The sequence below is a fragment of the Lethenteron reissneri genome, unplaced genomic scaffold (genome assembly GCF_015708825.2).
Source record: "Lethenteron reissneri isolate LAM-NWPU_2019-01 unplaced genomic scaffold, ASM1570882v1 scaffold_1225, whole genome shotgun sequence".
Classification (NCBI taxonomy): domain Eukaryota; kingdom Metazoa; phylum Chordata; class Hyperoartia; order Petromyzontiformes; family Petromyzontidae; genus Lethenteron; species Lethenteron reissneri.
Genome location: NW_026890921.1, coordinates 19,225 through 37,023, shown reverse-complemented (window position 1 = coordinate 37,023; position 17,799 = coordinate 19,225). Strand labels below are relative to the sequence as shown.

Sequence of the window (17,799 nt, the reverse complement as noted above, 5' to 3'; positions counted from 1 at the left end):
AGATGAGAGGGGAGAGGTAGGAGAGTGCGTGGAGTGGAGTGAGATGAGAGGAGAGAGTGCGTGGAGGGAGTGGAGTGAGATGAGAGGGGAGAGGTAGAGAGAGTGCGTGAGTGGAGTGAGATGAGAGGGGAGAGTGCGTGGAGGGAGTGAGTGGAGAGATGAGGGGAGAGTGCGTGGAGGGGAGTGGAGCGAGATGAGAGGGGAGAGTGCGTGGAGGGAGTGGAGTGAGATGAGAGGGGAGGGTAGGAGAGTGCGTGGAGTGGAGTGAGATGAGAGGGGAGAGTGCGTGGGAGGGAGTGGAGTGAGATGAGAGGGGAGAGAGCAGGAGAGTGCGTGGAGTGGAGTGAGATGAGAGGGAGAGTGCGTGGAGGGGAGTGGAGCGAGATGAGTGGGAAGAGGCAGGAGAGTGCGTGGAGGGGAGTGAGGTGAGATGAGAGAGGGAGAGCAGGAGAGTGCGTGGAGGGGAGTGGAGCGAGATGAGAGGGAGAGGCAGGAGAGTGCGTGAGTGGAGTGACATGAGAGGGAGAGGTAGGAGAGTGCGTGGAGGGAGTAGAGTGAGATGAGAGGGGGAGAGTGCGTGGAGGTAGTGGAGTGAGATGAGAGGGGAGAGGTAGGAGAGTCGTGGAGGGGAGTAGAGTGAGATGAGAGGGGAGAGGCAGGAGAGTGCGTGGAGGTGAGTGGAGAGAGATGAGAGGGGAGAGGCAGGAGAGAGCGTGGAGGGGAGTGGAGTGAGATGAGAGGGGAGAGGCGGTTTACTGCGGTGAGTGAGTGTGTGGGGGGGGGGGGGCAGGGTGTGGCGGGGGGAGGGAGGAGAGCAAATCGATCGTGATGGATTCCCCGCCCACCGCACCTCTCCGCCTCGCCGTTGGTCACCGCATCCCACCGCTCCTCGACATAAATTGAACAATTTCCGTGCCGCTCAACTATTTTCCAGACCGGTTCATCCGCCTCGTCGAGTCTTCGCCTCCTGCTCGTCCAGTCCTCCTACTCGCCTCCAAGCACCCAGCTACGGTGCGCTGCGCGCGCGGTCTCCTCGCGGCACGATGCCAGTCGGAGCAGCAGCAGCAGCAGCGATGTTGATGATGTTGATGTTGTTTATGATGATGATGTTGTTGTTCGGGAGGAGGTCGATGCCACTGATGAGGTCTGCTGCTGCTGCTGCGCTCGTCACGGCGAGTTGTCGTGTCGCTCCCCGCCTGCGGGTGTGGGGTTGCTCTGGGCGCACTGGCGCGACTGTGGCCTCGCTTTAGTGTCCTGCGCGTCTCGGACTCTGAGCCACGGTGAGCTCTCTCTGTCTCTCTCTCTGTCTCTCTCTGTCTCACTCTCTCTCTGTCTCTCTCTGGCGAGCCACGGTTTGTGGTGGCATGGCCACGGACGCGTCTCGCTGGTCTGTGTGTGGAGTTTATCCCACCCACACACCGCACCTCCGATTAGCACGGTTGGCTACGTACGGTGCGAAATAAGTCCAACATACATATACAGTACATACGTGTGCGTTTTAATGTTGCATTGAACGAACTCGATGGAGAGCGGTGGCGCAATGGTTAGCGCACTGAACCGACGGTCCGTATTGGTGTCCCGAGTTCGAATCCCGCTCACGGCCATCAAAGAGGCGACGAATCCCATAACCTGGGTAGCCACCCTTGGTCTACTCGTCCCTCTGTATAACGCGTGTGGCCCGGCTCATGATGCGTAACGCGCCGGCGCTGGGAAGACAAAGGCGGCCGGGCGTGGTGCTGTCGGCAGCCCAGCGGCCTTGTTCACGGCAACTTTCCCCAAACCAGCTGTCTGGAGGCTACACGGGTCCCCTTTGCCTCCGTAGACCGACTTCACCACCTTAGACCGACTTCACCTTAGACCGACTTCACCTTAGACCACGCTTCACCTTAGACCACGCTTCACCTTAGACCGCACTTCACCTTAGACCACGCTTCACCTTAGACCACGCTTCACCTTAGACCAACTTCACCTTAGACCAACTTCACCTTAGACCGCACTTCACCTTAGACCGCACTTCACCTTAGACCAACTTCACCACCTTAGACCACGCTTCACCACCTTAGACCACACTTCACCTTAGACCGACTTCACCTTAGACCGACTTCACCTTAGACCACACTTCACCTTAGACCGCACTTCACCTTAGACCGCACTTCACCTTAGACCGCACTTCACCTTAGACCACGCTTCACCACCTTAGACCACACTTCACCTTAGACCACGCTTCACCTTAGACCACACTTCACCTTAGACCGCACTTCACCTTAGACCACGCTTCACCTTAGACCACACTTCACCTTAGACCACACTTCACCTTAGACCACGCTTCACCACCTTAGACCACACTTCACCTTAGACCACGCTTCACCTTAGACCGCACTTCACCACCTTAGACCACGCTTCACCTTAGACCGCACTTCACCACCTTAGACCACGCTTCACCACCTTAGACCACACTTCACCTTAGACCGCACTTCACCACCTTAGACCACGCTTCACCACCTTAGACCACGCTTCACCTTAGACCGCACTTCACCACCTTAGACCACGCTTCACCACCTTAGACCACGCTTCACCACCTTAGACCACGCTTCACCTTAGACCGCACTTCACCACCTTAGACCGCACTTCACCTTAGACCACGCTTCACCACCTTAGACCGCACTTCACCACCTTAGACCACGCTTCACCACCTTAGACCACACTTCACCACCTTAGACCACACTTCACCACCTTAGACCACACTTCACCACCTTAGACCACACTTCACCACCTTAGACCACACTTCACCACCTTAGACCGCACTTCACCACCTTATACCACGCTTCACCACCTTAGACCGCACTTCACCACCTTAGACCGCGCTTCACCACCTTAGACCAACTTCACCACCTTAGACCAACTTCACCACCTTAGACCACGCTTCACCACCTTAGACCGCACTTCGCCACCTTAGACCGCACTTCACCACCTTAGACCACGCTTCACCACCTTAGACCACGCTTCACCACCTTAGACCACGCTTCACCACCTTAGACCACGCTTCACCACCTTAGACCAACTTCACCACCTTAGACCAACTTCACCACCTTAGACCAACTTCACCACCTTAGACCACGTTTCACCACCTTAGACCGCACTTCACCACCTTAGACCACGCTTCACCACCTTAGACCAACTTCACCACCTTAGACCAACTTCACCACCTTAGACCACGCCTGGCCACGCAGGTCGCCGCGCGCGCCGCTGCTGGCGGTGGTCACGCGGTGTTCAGCATCGACGCGGGAGCGCAGAAGTGCAGTCCAACAGTGGCGTTGGCTGCATCGCTTCTCTGCTGCCCACCAGCGCGGCCTATGGCACCCGGCTCATGCACAGTGGTCGCCCATCCAGCACGATCCAGGCTCCGCCTTGGGTTGCGTATCTCGGGGGCGCCAGGTGAGGGCGAGAGCTCGCTCACCTGGTGATGTGGTGGTGGTGGTGGTTGTGGTTGGTGGCTGTGGTAGATGGTTGTGGTGGGTTGGTGGTTGTGGTAGATGTTCCCCTGTGAGTCCCAATCCATTGTATCTCTCTCTGAATTCGCCCCACAACTTTTTCGATCTCCGTTTGCAATAACAGAGACAGACACCGTTTGTCTCAGCGTGTCTCTGTCCCCCCGTGGCTTTGTCTCCCACCGTGTCTCTGTCTCGCCGTGTCTCTGTCCCTCCGTCCCCCGTGTCTCTGACCCTCTGGGCGTGGCTTGGCGTGTCTCTGTCTCCCCCCGTGTCTCTGTCTCCCCCCGTGTCTCTGTCTCCCCCCGTGTCTCTGTCTCCCCCCGTGTCTCTGTCTCCCCCCGTGTCTCTGTCTCCCCCCGTGTCTCTTCCCCCCCGTGTCTCTGTCTCCCCCGTGTCTCTGTCTCCCCCCCGTGTCTCTGTCTCCCCCCCGTGTCTCTGTCTCCCCCCGTGTCTCTGTCTCCCCCCCGTCTCTGTTCCCCCCCGTGTCTCTGTCTCCCCCCCGTGTCTCTGTCTCCCCCTGCCCCCGTGTCTCCCCTGTCCCCCCGTGTCTCTGTCTCCCCCGTCCCCGTGTCTCTGTCTCCCCAGTCCCTGTGTCTCTGTCTCCCCCCCGTGTCTCTGTCTCCCCCCGTGCTCTGTCCCCCCCGTGTCTCTGTCTCCCCCGTGTCTCTGTCTCCCCCCCGTGTCTCTGTCTCCCCCGTGTCTCTGTCTCCCCCCCGTGTCTCTGTCTCCCCCCCGTGTCTCTGTCTCCCCCCCGTGTCTCTGTCTCCCCCCCGTGTCTCTGTCTCCCCCCCGTGTCTCTGTCTCCCCCCGTGTCTCTGTCTCCCCCCGTGTCTCTGTCTCCCCCCGTGTCTCTGTCTCCCCCCGTGTCTCTGTCTCGCCCCGTGTCTCTGACCCTCTAGGCGTGTCTCTCTGTCTCCCCCCGTGTCTCTCTGTCTCTGTCTCGCCGTGTCTCTGTCTCCCCCCGTGTCTCTGTCTCCCCCCGTGTCTCTGTCTCCCCCCGTGTCTCTGTCTCCCCCCGTGTCTCTGACCCTCTGGGTGTGGCTCTAGGCGGGTCTCGCTGCAGCTGCAGAGCGCGGATTTTGTCCGCGTGAATTCCGCTCGGCTGCCTCCGTCACTATCGCCTCACCCCACTCACCAACACCTCACCCCACTCACCATCGCCTCACCCCACTCACCAACACCTCACCCCACTCACCATCGCCTCACCATCACCTCACCCCACTCACCATCACCTCACTCCACTCGCCAACACCTCACCCCACTCGCCATCGCCTCACCATCACCTCACCATCACCTCACCCCGCTCACCATCGCCTCACCCCGCTCACAATCACCTCACCCCGCTCACCATCGCCTCACCCCGCTCACCATCACCATACCCTCACCCCACTCACCATCGCCTCGCCCCACTCACCATCACCTCGCCCCACTCGCCATCGCCCCACTCACCATCCCTCACCCCACTCGCCATCACCTCACCCCACTCACCATCGCCTCGCCCCACTCACCAGCCTCACCATCGCCTCACCCCACTCACCATCACTCACCACTCACCATCGCCTCACCATCACCTCACCCCATCACCATCACCTCACCTCACCTCACCATCACCTCACCCCACTCACCATCACCTCACCCCACTCACCATCACCTCACCCCACTCACCATCACCTCACCCCACTCACCATCACCTCATCACCTCACCCACTCACATCACCTCGCCTCACCCCACTCACCATCGCCTCACCCCACTCACCATCACCATCACCTCACCATCACTCGCCCCACTCACCATCACCTCACCATCGCCTCACCCCACTCACCATCGCCTCACCCCACTCACCATCGCCTCACCCCACTCACCATCACCATCACCTCACCCCACTCACCATCACCGCCCCACTCACCATCACCTCACCATCGCCTCACCCCACTCACCATCGCCTCACCCCACTCACCATCGCCTCACCCCACTCACCATCACCTCACCATCACCTCACCCCACTCACCATCGCCTCACCATCACCTCACCCACTCACCATCGCCTCACCCAACTCACCATCACCTCACCCACTCACCATCACCTCACCCCACTCACCATCACCTCACCCCACTCACCATCACCTCACCCCACTCACCATCACCTCACCCCACTCACCATCACCTCACCCCACTCACCATCACCTCACCCCACTCACCATCACCTCACCCCACTCACCATCACCTCACCCCACTCACCATCACCTCACCCCACTCACCATCACCTCACCCCACTCACCATCACCATACCCCACTCACCATCACCTCACTAGACCCCGCACCATCACCATCACCTCGCCCCACTCACCATCGCCTCGCCCCACTCACCATCGCCTCTCCCCACTCACCATCGCCCTCGCCCCACTCACCATCGCCTCGCCCCACTCCACATCGCCTCACCATCACCTCACCATCGCCTCACCATCACCTCACCCCACTCACATCACTCACCCCACTCCCCATCACCATCACCTCACCCCACTCACCATCACCAATCACCTCAACATCCGCCCTCACCCCACTCACCCCATCGCCACCCACCTGCGCAGGTCGCGCCACATTCCTGAGGCGCGGGGTGAAGGTGTGGCCCCCCCACCCCCACCACCCCACCACCCACCCCCACCACTCACCCCCACCACTCTCTTCTAATCTCCCCACCCTGTATCTCGCCATCTCTCTCCCTCACTCTGTACTCCCCAAACGCTCCACACACTCTCCACCCCACTCTCCCCCCCCCACTCCCCCCCCACTCCCACCCCACCCCCACTCTCCCCCCCCCCCCCCCCCCGCTTGACGCGGCCGCTCTGGAATGTGGCCACCGGCGTGGTGCGGGGAGTGGGTGAGGGGTGTGAGTCCGGGACAGTGTGGGTGAGTGGGTGGTGAGTCACGGGACAGTGTGGGTGAGTGGGTGGTGAGTCCACGGGACAGTGTGGGTTTGAGGTGGGTGTGTGAGTCACGGGACAGTGTGGGTGAGTGGGTGGTGAGTCACGGGACGTGTGGGTGAGTGGGTGGTGAGTCACGGGACAGTGTGGGTGAGTGGGTGGTGAGTCACGGGACAGTGTGGGTGATTGGGTGGTGAGTCACGGGACAGATGTGGTGAGTGGGTGTGAGTCACGGGACAGTGTGGGTGAGTGGTGGTGAGTCCACAGGGTTGCGGTGTAATAAGAAAGAGGAGGGGAGGGAGTGGTGCAGTGCATAGCGGTGTCGTCCAGGTGAGGAATGTGGTGAGCGCAGGGAGGTGTGGAGGCGTGGCGAGTTGTTGCGCAATGATGGCATCCCACTGCCTTGCCCCCCCCCCCGGCCCATCACCGCCCTCTCCGCCATCACTGCCGCCCCCCCCACCCATCACCCCCACGCACGCCCATCATCATCACCGCTGCCTCTCCTGCTGCTGCGGCTGTCTGCTGCTGTAGGCTTGTGCTGTCTGCTGCTGTAGACTTGTGCTGTCTGCTGCTGTAGACTTGTGCTGTCTGCTGCTGCGGGCTTGTGCTGTCTGCTGCTGTAGACTTGTGCTGTCTGCTGCTGCGGGCTTGTGCTGTCTGCTGCTGTGGGCTTGTGTTGCCTGCTGCTGCGGGCTTGTGCTGCCTGCTGCTGCGGGCTTGTGGCCTGCTGCTGCGGGCTTGTGTTGCCGCCTGCTGCTGCGGGCTTGTGTTGCCGCCTGCTGCTGCGGGCTTGTGTTGCCGCCTGCTGCTGGGCTTGTGTTGCCCCTGCTGCTGCGGGCTTGTGTTGCCTGCTGCTGCTGCGGGCTTGTGTTGCCGCCTGCTGCTGCGGGCTTGTGTTGCCTGCTGCTGCTGCGGGCTTGTGTTGCCTGCTGCTGCTGCGGGCTTGTGTTGCCTGCTGCTGCGGGCTTGTGTTGCTGCTGCTGCTGCGGGCTTGTGTTGCCTGCTGCTGCTGCGGGCTTGTGCTGCCTGCTGCTGCGGGCTTGTGTTGCCTGCTGCTGCGGGCTTGTGCTGCCTGCTGCTGCGGGCTTGTGCTGCCTGCTGCTGCGGGCTTGTGTTGCCTGCTGCTGCGGCTCTGCCCTGCGAGGCGAAGTGATGGCGAGTCTCGCTCCGTGCGAGACTCGCCATCTCCACAGTCGATTCCTTCGTCAGGGGATTCCGCCCCCCCCCCCCCCCGTGAAACGTCACCCGTCCCAGTGCCCCCCACTACAGAGGCACGATGTGCCCCCCACTTGTTACCTGATTTTAAGTACTCCACCACCACCAATACATTGGTCAGGAATAACACCGTGGCCTTAAAATAAAGAATCCGAATCCTATTTATTTATCCTCGAGGAAATCCGATAAGCTATGAAGCTCTTTAGTCTCCAGATGTCCAGGAGAGGCCACCGGATCAGACCGTTATCACAACGACGACGATTGGAGTGCAAAAATGAGACAAGCGACGTATCAGGCAATGGCCCTTCACGTGCTATGAAGGGGGAAACGTCCGCCCATTTGGCTTTCCTTTCAAGGCAGAACAGCAAATAATGATACCCGGTGACGGTACGTGTGCATTATAAAACTAACACTGTGTCATTATAATCACCGTTCTTTATTAGAGTCCGCTGAGAACCCGTGGCTGTGGTAAGGGAGGCTGTGATTGGTCAAGCTCCTCTCACAACCCTCCAATACTCGCGCCATGTGCAAGCCCTCCATCTGCCGCTGCATGTAATCGTACAATGTTCTCTAGGATGTGAATATGCCGGAGAAAAAAATGACACTGGGAGCAATGTAGTTCACATCTCGCGGTGGCGCCATAGGAATGTGGAATGTCCACCACTGGCTCTGTAGGGCTGTAAGCAGGAGGGCGAGTAGAGGTGCCCTCGACGCTCACGCGAGTGGGGAAATCGCTTTCAGTGGTGGCGAGGAGATGTTAACTGTCTCGCCTGGTGTCCAGGAGGTCGTGGGTCCAATCGTGACCCTGACGCCTGCTGCTGTATATTTGTAGTTTGTGTGTCTCTCACCGGGTCCTTCGGTTTTGCCCTTCCACGTTTTATAATCAACATTTACCCATTTTAGAGTATTCGGCTGCTGTAAGTTCCTCCACGACGATAAGCCGCTTCGTTGCGCTATCATTTGTGGTCAGGTCGCTTCTGAAAAAAAGATACAAAGCTCAGTGGACCTCCTTAACTGTTAAAATAAAAATAGGTAATACTTATTTTTTTATAAACATCAACTTTAAATGAACAGTGTCAGTCGCCTGCGTTCATTACTCCCACTTCTCTGCCATGACATTTGTTGCTCTACGATGATATTTTGTTGCTTACCGACAACATTGAATAACTTTGCAGAATTAAAATAACCAAAATTACTGGCATATCACGTTTTTTATTGTTGCCAACATGAAGTATAATACATTGCAGTAGATATTGGATAACCGAGGATCCATCCAACCAGAGTCATTAAACATGTTCAATGATAAAATCACTATAAATGTTGCGTTTGTAAATATCGAAAATATTCTTACACTGTTCTTGCTGCATCGACAATATATAGACGACATCGCTATATTATATTTGTTAAATTCTGGTTGGATAGTGTGTGTGATGCATTGCTCTGGTGGGCAGAGGCCACGTGCTGTGAGCCAGGCCCAGTCAGCGGTGGGTGGGAGGAGGGTAGTAGACTGCAGTCAGCCGAGCGAACCACTCCGATCCGGGGGAAACTTTCAGGAAAACAGGCTCTAGAGATGGGCCGAAATTACTTCCACCAGCATTAAAATGAAAACAAACCGAAAGCAAACGCTTGCAATATTTTTTCTTGTTACAAAATGAACGCTTATTTGTCCGTGAACACGGCGGAATGCGTGTTCCTTTAAGTATTTTCCACACCACCCCATCATTCCCACACGCACAGCGTGCCCCCTGCCAAGATGGCGTCCTGATGACTGTGTAGCTCCCTTTGTCTGTGGCCGCAGCCACAAAACAACGCAGCCACTTGTCGAGGTCGACCGTAGCCCAGCCAGTATGCAGCCTGGGAAGCTCGAGCCATAAGATTATTTTGTAATAGGAGTGTCATTTTGAACTACATTGCCACTGCGCTCTCGCGGCAATGCGCCACGCCGTGCGCGATCTCGCGACCGCGAATGCGCGGTCAGCATCGTGCCTTCCACGGCGGAGCCCGTGACTTGGCATCTCCCAGAGCGTGATGAGGCGACGGGGAGTATTAATATTGCTCGTGTGTGTGTGTTTTTCTTTTCTTTCTCTGATCGAGCAAACTCTTTCTGTTTGAGGGCCGGATTTAGAAGCGACGAACGGAGTGGGGCTCTGTGCCAGATGCGCCACGCTGCTCATCGTGGCCTGGCTACAAACAACGCCGCTCGTTTGGGCCTCCATGCCGTGTCCCCCTCTCTCGTGAAGGCGGCTGTTTGGCTGTGGAACTCTGAGCTCGCGTCTCTGTGGTGCGGTTTTCTTCTAATTGCCGATTTTTTTATATGTTGCACAAAAAATAGTCACCCGAAGCAGATCCCTGGGCACAACAACGCAGTGCCAAGACCCGAAAACACAACAACAACAACCACAGCAGCTTGCCACTAAGTGGCGGTGACCTCGTCACCACGTGGTGCTCGTGCCAGGCTAGGTGCACTTTGAGGCCAAGCGAAATGTCGAAGGCTGGCTGGCTGGCAGGAGACCCGGGTGGTATTGTCGAGACCACACAGTGCACCTGCGAACACCAACGCAGTGGAAACGTTCTGAAAAGAACTGAATTGTGGGTCCCTCGGTTTTTATTTTTTGTCCCAGCAAATGTGATGGAGGTCTGGACAACTGTAGACCGGTGGCATCTGCATCAGGACTCGCCAGCGCTAGTTCGGAAGAACACGCAATTGTACGCCTTGAGAAAAAAAGAAGACAATCCCCGGGGTTGATCTTGAAAGGAAGATCACGGTCTACCCCAAACTGCATTCACTACACAAACCATGGCAGGAGATCTGGCTGCCTGACGAATGTAAGTAAAAAAAACTCCAGCAGTGTGCGACTGTGGTCATCCAGAACAGACCGCATACAACGACGCAATGGCCCATCCACAAATACGAAGGCAGCGTCACGGCGATGATCCAGTCCGCTGCTCCTGACGCGGTTATATCTGGGCTTGACCAGCTGAATGTGACTTTGCAGTTGCTCTGCATCTGCATCAGCAAGCGTGCGACGGTAGAAGAAGCGCAGTACAAGTCACCGATGCTTGGTATCCCCACTTGCAGGGCCCATTCAGTTAGGTCAGGGGTCTGCAACCAACACAACAAGAAGATACATTTATCTCGATTTCTGTAAAACAAAGCAAAAACCCCTCCAACATTTCAAGAGCCGCAATGCATTGTGGTGGTGAATACGAGAGACGGTGGTGGTGGTCCTGAAGTAACGCCACGAATCCGCGGTCCATAAAGAGCCGCACGCGACTCCGGAGCCGCAGGTCGCCAACCGCCTGAGCTGCGCTAATGCCAACAAAGTAGTAGAATATATTCCGTTTGTACAGCGCTTTTCATCAAGAATCTCGAAGCGCCGCACAGGACACAAGCAGCAGCAGACACTCGTCATAAAAATAATGAATAGGTTTTCAGACTCATTTGAAAACTGTCCACAGACTCTGAGAAATCATTGATGCCTCATGGACGAGCGTTCCATCGCCTGGGGGCCACACGGGGAAACATCTCGGTCACCCATAGACCGAAGCGTCGACCTGGAAATGCAGAGAAAATATCTGCATCCCCCCCCCCCTAGATCTCTTGGGGGCATTGAGGGAACATATGGGTGCAACATGTCAATGGATGTCGGCTGGGACAATAACATCTCACCGAATAAACGCTCGAGAGAATCCCATCGTCAACTGCCACCGTCGTGCCAGAAGACTTCGCGGCGCGGGCCGGAAAACCGCCACTCTCGACGAACCGCAGCGACACGTGTGCGCAAAGCGACCGGCCTTTGTGTATTGTGCAAAAAAGATCCGTCGCGCAGTTCTGCACGGGGAAGGCCGACGTGTGCTTCGTGTACACGTGTCTCTGCGGTTCGCCGAAACCCGTGGTATCGTTTCTTTTCTTCCGGGCTGGCGATGCGAAGTCTTCTGGTACGATGGCGCTGTGGTGATGTTGGGGTTTCTCTCGACCGTTGATGTTCTCAACGGATTCCCCCCCCCCCACCTCCTAAATTGTTATCCCTCCCAGCAGTGGAGCACAACGCCCTCGTATCCCAGTTGCAGGGCAAAGGTGCAGCCCTGCAGCTGCGCCGCTCGCTCGCGTCAACTGCTGGCAGAAGGACCCTTCGCTAAGAGGGAGCTCTCTCTCGAGTGGTGTTTGGTCTCCTCTTCCCACGCTGATCTGGGGCGTCTTGGAAGGGGAGAAGTGTTCCCACCGCCCAGGACCCACCTGAGCAAGCCATGGCGTCACAACCCCCTCTCTGCCATTTGCTGCTCGCCACATCGGCCACGGTCCATTCACTGCTCGATGAAGGCCTCCCCAAGCCACCGGTCGCCTCTCCCCCGATCCTTGCGATTGAAGTTGATTTTTTTTCTTTCAAGCTTCGTGCCGACCACCTTTGCCCCTTTTTTTCGTTGCTCCATCTCCCAGAGGAACGTCGGCTCTCCAGACGCCTCGGTGCCCAGCGCCCGCCGTGCAAATAACACGCCGGGCCTCTCAAAATATTGACGGGCGCCTTTTCGTTGTTGTTGTAACTTATAAAAAGCATTGCTGATCGTGGCGGGATGCCAGCACGCTTCGCGTTCTCAAACGGAGGCTCGTTAATACTTTGGGCGGGTTTTGGGTTTTCATGATGTGGTGAGGGCGATTGGATTTGGACGTGGAGCCATTTGGGCACGCTTGTGAGCTTTGTTCCTTGTAGCTCCACAACGGCACTGATTGTTGTCGCGTTGTGTCGCGGCGTCGATGTAATTGTGCGTCGAACTACGACCCCCCCCTCCCACACCGCCACATTCGGTGGCAGTGATAACGCCGCGCGTGCGTGTGGCCTTGGACGGTGCAATGGGCACCACGGTGGCTAGGAGGTGTCAACTACCTCGCCTGGTACACAGGAGGTCGTGGGTTCGATCCTGGCCGCGACGCCTGCTAGATATTTGGAGGCTGCGTCTCTCTCTCACCGTGGTCACGTGGATTTTTTTCTCTCCAGGTTCTCCAGTTTCTTTCCCTGCCACGTTCAGAATCAACATCACGTGTTTGAGAATATTTGGCTGCTATACATTTCCACACGTGGTAAGCCACTTCGTTGAGCTATGATTTGTGATAACCAGCTCGCTGCTGATAAAGCGTTTTTTTACCTGGTAAAATAAAAAAAACTGTTTAAAATGTATAACGGGCAACGTTTCAGGCACTGTGCCTTTTCTTCCTATCATGTAGAGGCCAGAGAATGATGTAATAATAATAAGAGTTGGAGACTGCACTGTGCTCCGTGGGTAAACAATTGGCACTTCACCTGCTATTGGGGTTCTTATTTTGAGATTTTCTACCGATTTTAAATGCTGACTTTGCCACGTTTGGAAGGAACCCGGAGCAACTGGAGAAAACCCCACGCCTTGCGCGAGGGGGGGGGGGGGGCAACGCTCGATCCCCGTACAGATGGGAAACGGACGGAGATGAGTCCACGCTTTGGTGCACCGCCTGCTACCTGGCGCCACGGGGGTTGGCCCCTCCTTGACACCCACGGGAAGACGTGGGGAGGGTCACAAGCTCCGCGCGTGTGTGCGTGTGTGTGTGCGTGTGTGCGTGTGCGTGCGTGTGTGTGCGTGCGTGTGTGTGCGTGTGTTGTGCGTGTGTGCGTGTGCGTGTGTGTGCGTGCGCGTGTGTGCGCGTGTGTGTGTGCGTGAGCCACCAACCCTCGCTGCTGCTTCCAGGGTAGAATTTGCCGGCAGCCACGTGTAGCAGCGGAGCCACTGCCACGTGATCCCGCCATCGCGCATGAATGTCACGAGTGTTGGAGACTCGTGCGATCAGCTCGTTATTGAGAGTCTGGTTTAATCGCAGATGGTGGCAGAGACACCTCGACTCAAACCCAGAGTGTTTGCCTTGGGGGCCTTGAACCATTGCCGCTGGGATGATGCCGTGACAAGGAAGCTGTGTGACTGGTGGGATTTGTGATTTTTGTTGTTGTTGGTGTTTTAATGTAGAGGGCCAGATGAGTGAATGAGTGGCTGGGGGGGGAGGGGTGTAGATGGCCTGGCTGCTTTGCGTTGGGACTGGGACCGTGGCCACGGGGTGGTGTTGGTGGGACCGCCGCCACTGGCTCGTTGATCACGCGCCGCTCTCTTTGATGTTAAATCTGTGAACGTGGAACCCAAACACGGAGATGGCCCGAGGACGGAGTTTGTGCGGCAAGATCTCTGTACAGTACGATGCGATTTTTAACCAAAGACACAGAGCTTCCCGTGTAGCCCCAACGGAGCGTTGGGGCGAGCGCTGTTAGGCAGCAGCGCCTCGTGAAGGCCGGCACGGACCGGTTCAGATAATCGTCGCCAGAAGTTGGCCGCGAGCGGGAATTGAACTCGGGTGGCCGGGTCCGCAGCGTGGCGCGTGAACCTCGACACCGCTGCTCCCCGCTTTGTGATGAGACGCACGGACGAGCGGGAACGCAGCCGCAGCCTATAGCATCTGAGTTGCGCGCGACCGTGGGGACCGCGAGCCCAAGCGCGAGATCGGCCGCGTCCCCCCCCTCGTCTCGGCCCCCCCCCCCCTCCTGCCCGGGTGCTCCGGGGAGCGGTGGCGCAGCGGTTGGCGCGGCGATTCTCGGGCACGGCCGGCGCTGGGTGGGGAATTCACCTGAACTGGTTCCTGGGCCCTCCCCTCCCCTAGGTCGACTCGGCATTCACAACGAGCGCCTGGGCACGGTGTGTCCCAACAGCCTGTGCAGGCTGCACGGGGGATCTTTGTCTTTGTTTAAAATCTTACGCTGTTGACGGAAACTGTCGCGGCAGATTTGTCCAGTTTCAATCGGAATCCACCCCCACTGAGATTTAAACTGTTGTCAAGACAACCACACCTCTACCCACCCACCCACTCCTACCTACCCACCCACCCGCTCCTCTACCCACCCACCCGCTCCTCTACCCACCCACCTACTCACGTACCCACAGACTAATCGGTGCTTGGCTGCAACAATCGGGACAACCCGCACAACAACAACTTCAACAACCTCATCGCCCCCTCCACCCCAATCACAGTCGCCTTTGTCTCTCTCTTTCTCTCTGTGTCGTCTCTGTGCGTGCAGCCTTCAACATGTCGGTGTCCAACCTGGAGAAGGTGATGCAGGACTTGATCTCGGTGTTCCACCAGTACGCCGGCAAGGAGGGCAACAAGTACACGCTGAGCAAGCGCGAGCTCAAGGACCTGGTGTCTAACGAGCTGGGCGGCTTCCTCAAGGTGCCGCCCCCCCTTCCCCTCGCTCCCCCCCCCTCCCCCTTCCCCTCGCTCGCCTATCGCACGACTTTTTCCGTAGAATTCCGGGTCACCTGGTGTCTGGCAGGATCTGAATGGTGGAGGGTGGTGGTGGTGGTGAGGATGGTGGTAGAGGGTGAGGTGATGATGGTGGGTGAGGGATCCAGGCCACTCTTGCTAATGAGGCTCAGCGTGGTCTCTCAGTTCTCGCCTGGATACAACGGACTCGACTTGAGACGCGATCGTGGTGACGGTGGTGGCGAGGTGGGAGGGATGGTCGCGCGGTGTTGGGATTAAGGGATGAGGAGGTGACGATGATGCTGATGATGACCGGGACCGATGAAGCCGACGGATGGCCTAATGGTGGCGTGGCCAGGCGGCGGGGCCAGGCCCTCATGCCCGCGTGAGCGTGTCTGGGCGAGCGTTGTTTGACCCCGCGTGGTGTGCGTCTGCCCGCCCGCCGTGTGCGTCGCAGGGCAAGAAGGACCCCACCACCGTGGACAAGCTGCTCAAGGACCTGGACGCGGACGGCGACGGGGAGCTGGACTTCTCCGAGTTCGCCGCCATGGTGGCCTCCTTCACCATCGCGTGCAACGTCTACTTTGAGGACTACCTCAAGACCCAGGCCGCTGCCAAGTGATGTGGCCTGACAACTGGGAGGGGTTGCTCCCCCACCTCTTCTCTCTCCCCCCCCCCCACCCCCGCACCTCTTCTCTCCCCACCTCGTCTCGTACGGTTTGACCGGTGCGCCGCGCATTTTTAAGAAAGCAGCGTAGTAAAACTCGTTGAGTGCGGAGAAGCCGAGTTGAAAATAAAATCCGCGAAACTGGCAGGAATTGGTGTGGCCTCCCGTTGGTTTTGTGCGTGTGTGCATGTGCGTGTGTGCATGTGCGTGCGTGTGTGTGTGTGCATGGGGTGGTGTATTGGTTAGCGCGCTGCGCTACAAACCTGGCGAACCGGGTTCGATTCCCGCTAGTGGCCACCACACCAGTGACGAATATCTAAACCGGTCCTGGGTCCTCCCTCAGGTCGACTCAGCCTCATGAGTACCTGGTGCGGTGTGTAAATGTCACCATTCGGGAGACAAAGGCGGTCGGGCGTGGTGCTGGCCCATCCACTCTCCTCGTGTGCCGTGCCGGCCTTCATAGGTGCTCGCTGACGGCACTTGCCCCGACAGTCTGTTAAGGCTACACGGGGGATCTTTCAACTTCTGTTGCACCTTACGATGCCAACCGCGCTCATCCCCGAGCGTGCGGGGCGGAAGGACAACAAACTCTCAGACGATTTTAAATTCAGTTGCCTATCGAGTCTCTGCCACACGCCATAGTTGAGCCCCTGGGGTCGACAGACAAAACAATAAGAAGAGACTTTTATAAGAATACTCGCACTCTCAAGAGCCGCAATGCGCCAGTGGTGGTGGTGGATACGTGGTGGTGGTGGACACACGAGGTGGTGATGGTGGTGGACACACGAGGTGGTGGTGGTGGAGGTGGACACACGAGGTGGTGGTGGAGGTGGTGGAGGTGGACACACGAGGTGGTGGTGGTGGTGGTGGACACACGAGGTGGTGGTGGTGGTGGACACACGAGGTGGTGGTGGTGGTGGTGGACACACGAGGTGGTGGTGGTGGTGGTGGACACACGAGGTGGTGGTGGTGGTGGTGGACACACGAGGTGGTGGTGGTGGTGGTGGACACACGAGGTGGTGGTGGTGGTGGTGGACACACGAGGTGGTGGTGGTGGTGGTGGACACACGAGGTGGTGGTGGTGGTGGTGGACACACGAGGTGGTGGTGGTGGTGGTGGACACACGAGGTGGTGGTGGTGGTGGACACACGAGGTGGTGGTGGTGGTGGTGGACACACGAGGTGGTGGTGGTGGTGGTGGACACACGAGGTGGTGGTGGTGGTGGTGGACACACGAGGTGGTGGTGTGGTGGTGGACACACGAGGTGTGGTGGTGGTGGTGGACACACGAGGTGGTGGTGGTGGTGGTGGACACACGAGGTGGTGGACACACGAGGTGGTGGTGGTGGTGGTGGTGGTGGTGGACACACGAGGTGGTGGTTGGTGGTGGTGGACACACGAGGTGGTGGTGGTGGTGGTGTGGACACACGAGGTGGTGGTGGGTGGTGGTGGGACACACGAGGTGGTGGTGGTGGTGGGTGGTGGACACACGAGGTGGTGGTGGTGGTGGTGGACAACACGAGGTGGTGGACACACGAGGTTGGTGTGGTGGTGGTGGTGGTGGTGGACACACGAGGTGGTGGTGGTGGTGGTGGTGGTGGACACACCGATGGTGGTGGTGGTGGTGGTGGTGGTGGACACACGAGGTGGTGGTGGTGGGTGGTGGTGGTGGACACACGAGGTGGTGGTGGTGGTGGTGGTGGTGGTGGACACACGAGGTGGTGGTGGTGGTGGTGGTGGTGGTGGACACACGAGGTGGTGGTGGTGGTGGTGGTGGTGGTGGACACACGAGGTGGTGGTGGTGGTGGTGGTGGTGGTGGAACACGAGGTGGTGGTGTGGGGTGGTGTGACCCGAGTGGTGGTGGTGGTGGTGGTGGTGGACACACGAGGTGGTGGTGGTGTGTGGTGGTGGTGGTGGACACACGAGGTGGTGGTGGTGGTGGTGGTGGTGGACACACGAGGTGGTGGTGGTGGTGGTGGTGGACACACGAGGTGGTGGTGGTGGTGGTGGTGGTGGACACACGAGGTGTGGTGGTGGGGTGGTGGTGGTGGACACACGAGGTGGTGGTGGTGGTGGTGGTGGACACACGAGGTGGTGGTGGTGGTGGTGGTGGTGGACACACGAGGTGGTGGTGGTGGTGGTGGTGGACACACGAGGTGTGGTGGTGGTGGTGGTGGGTGGTGGACACACGAGGTGGTGGTGGTGGTGGTGGTGGTGGTGGACACACGAGGTGGT

At 58.2% G+C, this 17,799-nt stretch overlaps 1 protein-coding gene across 2 annotated transcripts; it reads left to right on the top strand.

Moving 5' to 3' along the window:
- The first annotated feature begins 953 nt into the window (after nt 1-953).
- Nucleotides 954-15,711, top strand: LOC133361766 (protein S100-A1-like). Of its 2 annotated transcripts, none has more exons than XM_061580764.1 (3): nt 954-1,011; nt 14,713-14,864; nt 15,355-15,711. In XM_061580764.1, the coding sequence occupies exons 2-3, from the start codon at nt 14,721-14,723 to the stop codon at nt 15,517-15,519; spliced, it is 309 nt and encodes a 102-aa protein (XP_061436748.1). In that variant the 5' UTR covers nt 954-1,011; nt 14,713-14,720; the 3' UTR covers nt 15,520-15,711. The 2 variants fall into 2 exon arrangements, with proteins under 2 accessions (XP_061436748.1, XP_061436749.1); XM_061580765.1 differs by lacking the exon at nt 954-1,011 and adding an exon at nt 6,735-6,742.
- Nucleotides 15,712-17,799: the final 2,088 nt, after the last annotated feature.

Bases quoted from the DNA above. Each gene is read 5' to 3' on its own strand.
- LOC133361766 (XM_061580764.1), top strand. From the start codon at position 14,721: ATGTCGGTGTCCAACCTGGAGAAGGTGATGCAGGACTTGATCTCGGTG. The intron at 14,865-15,354 runs GTGCCGCCCCCC...TGTGCGTCGCAG, and splicing joins AGCTGGGCGGCTTCCTCAAG to GGCAAGAAGGACCCCACCAC.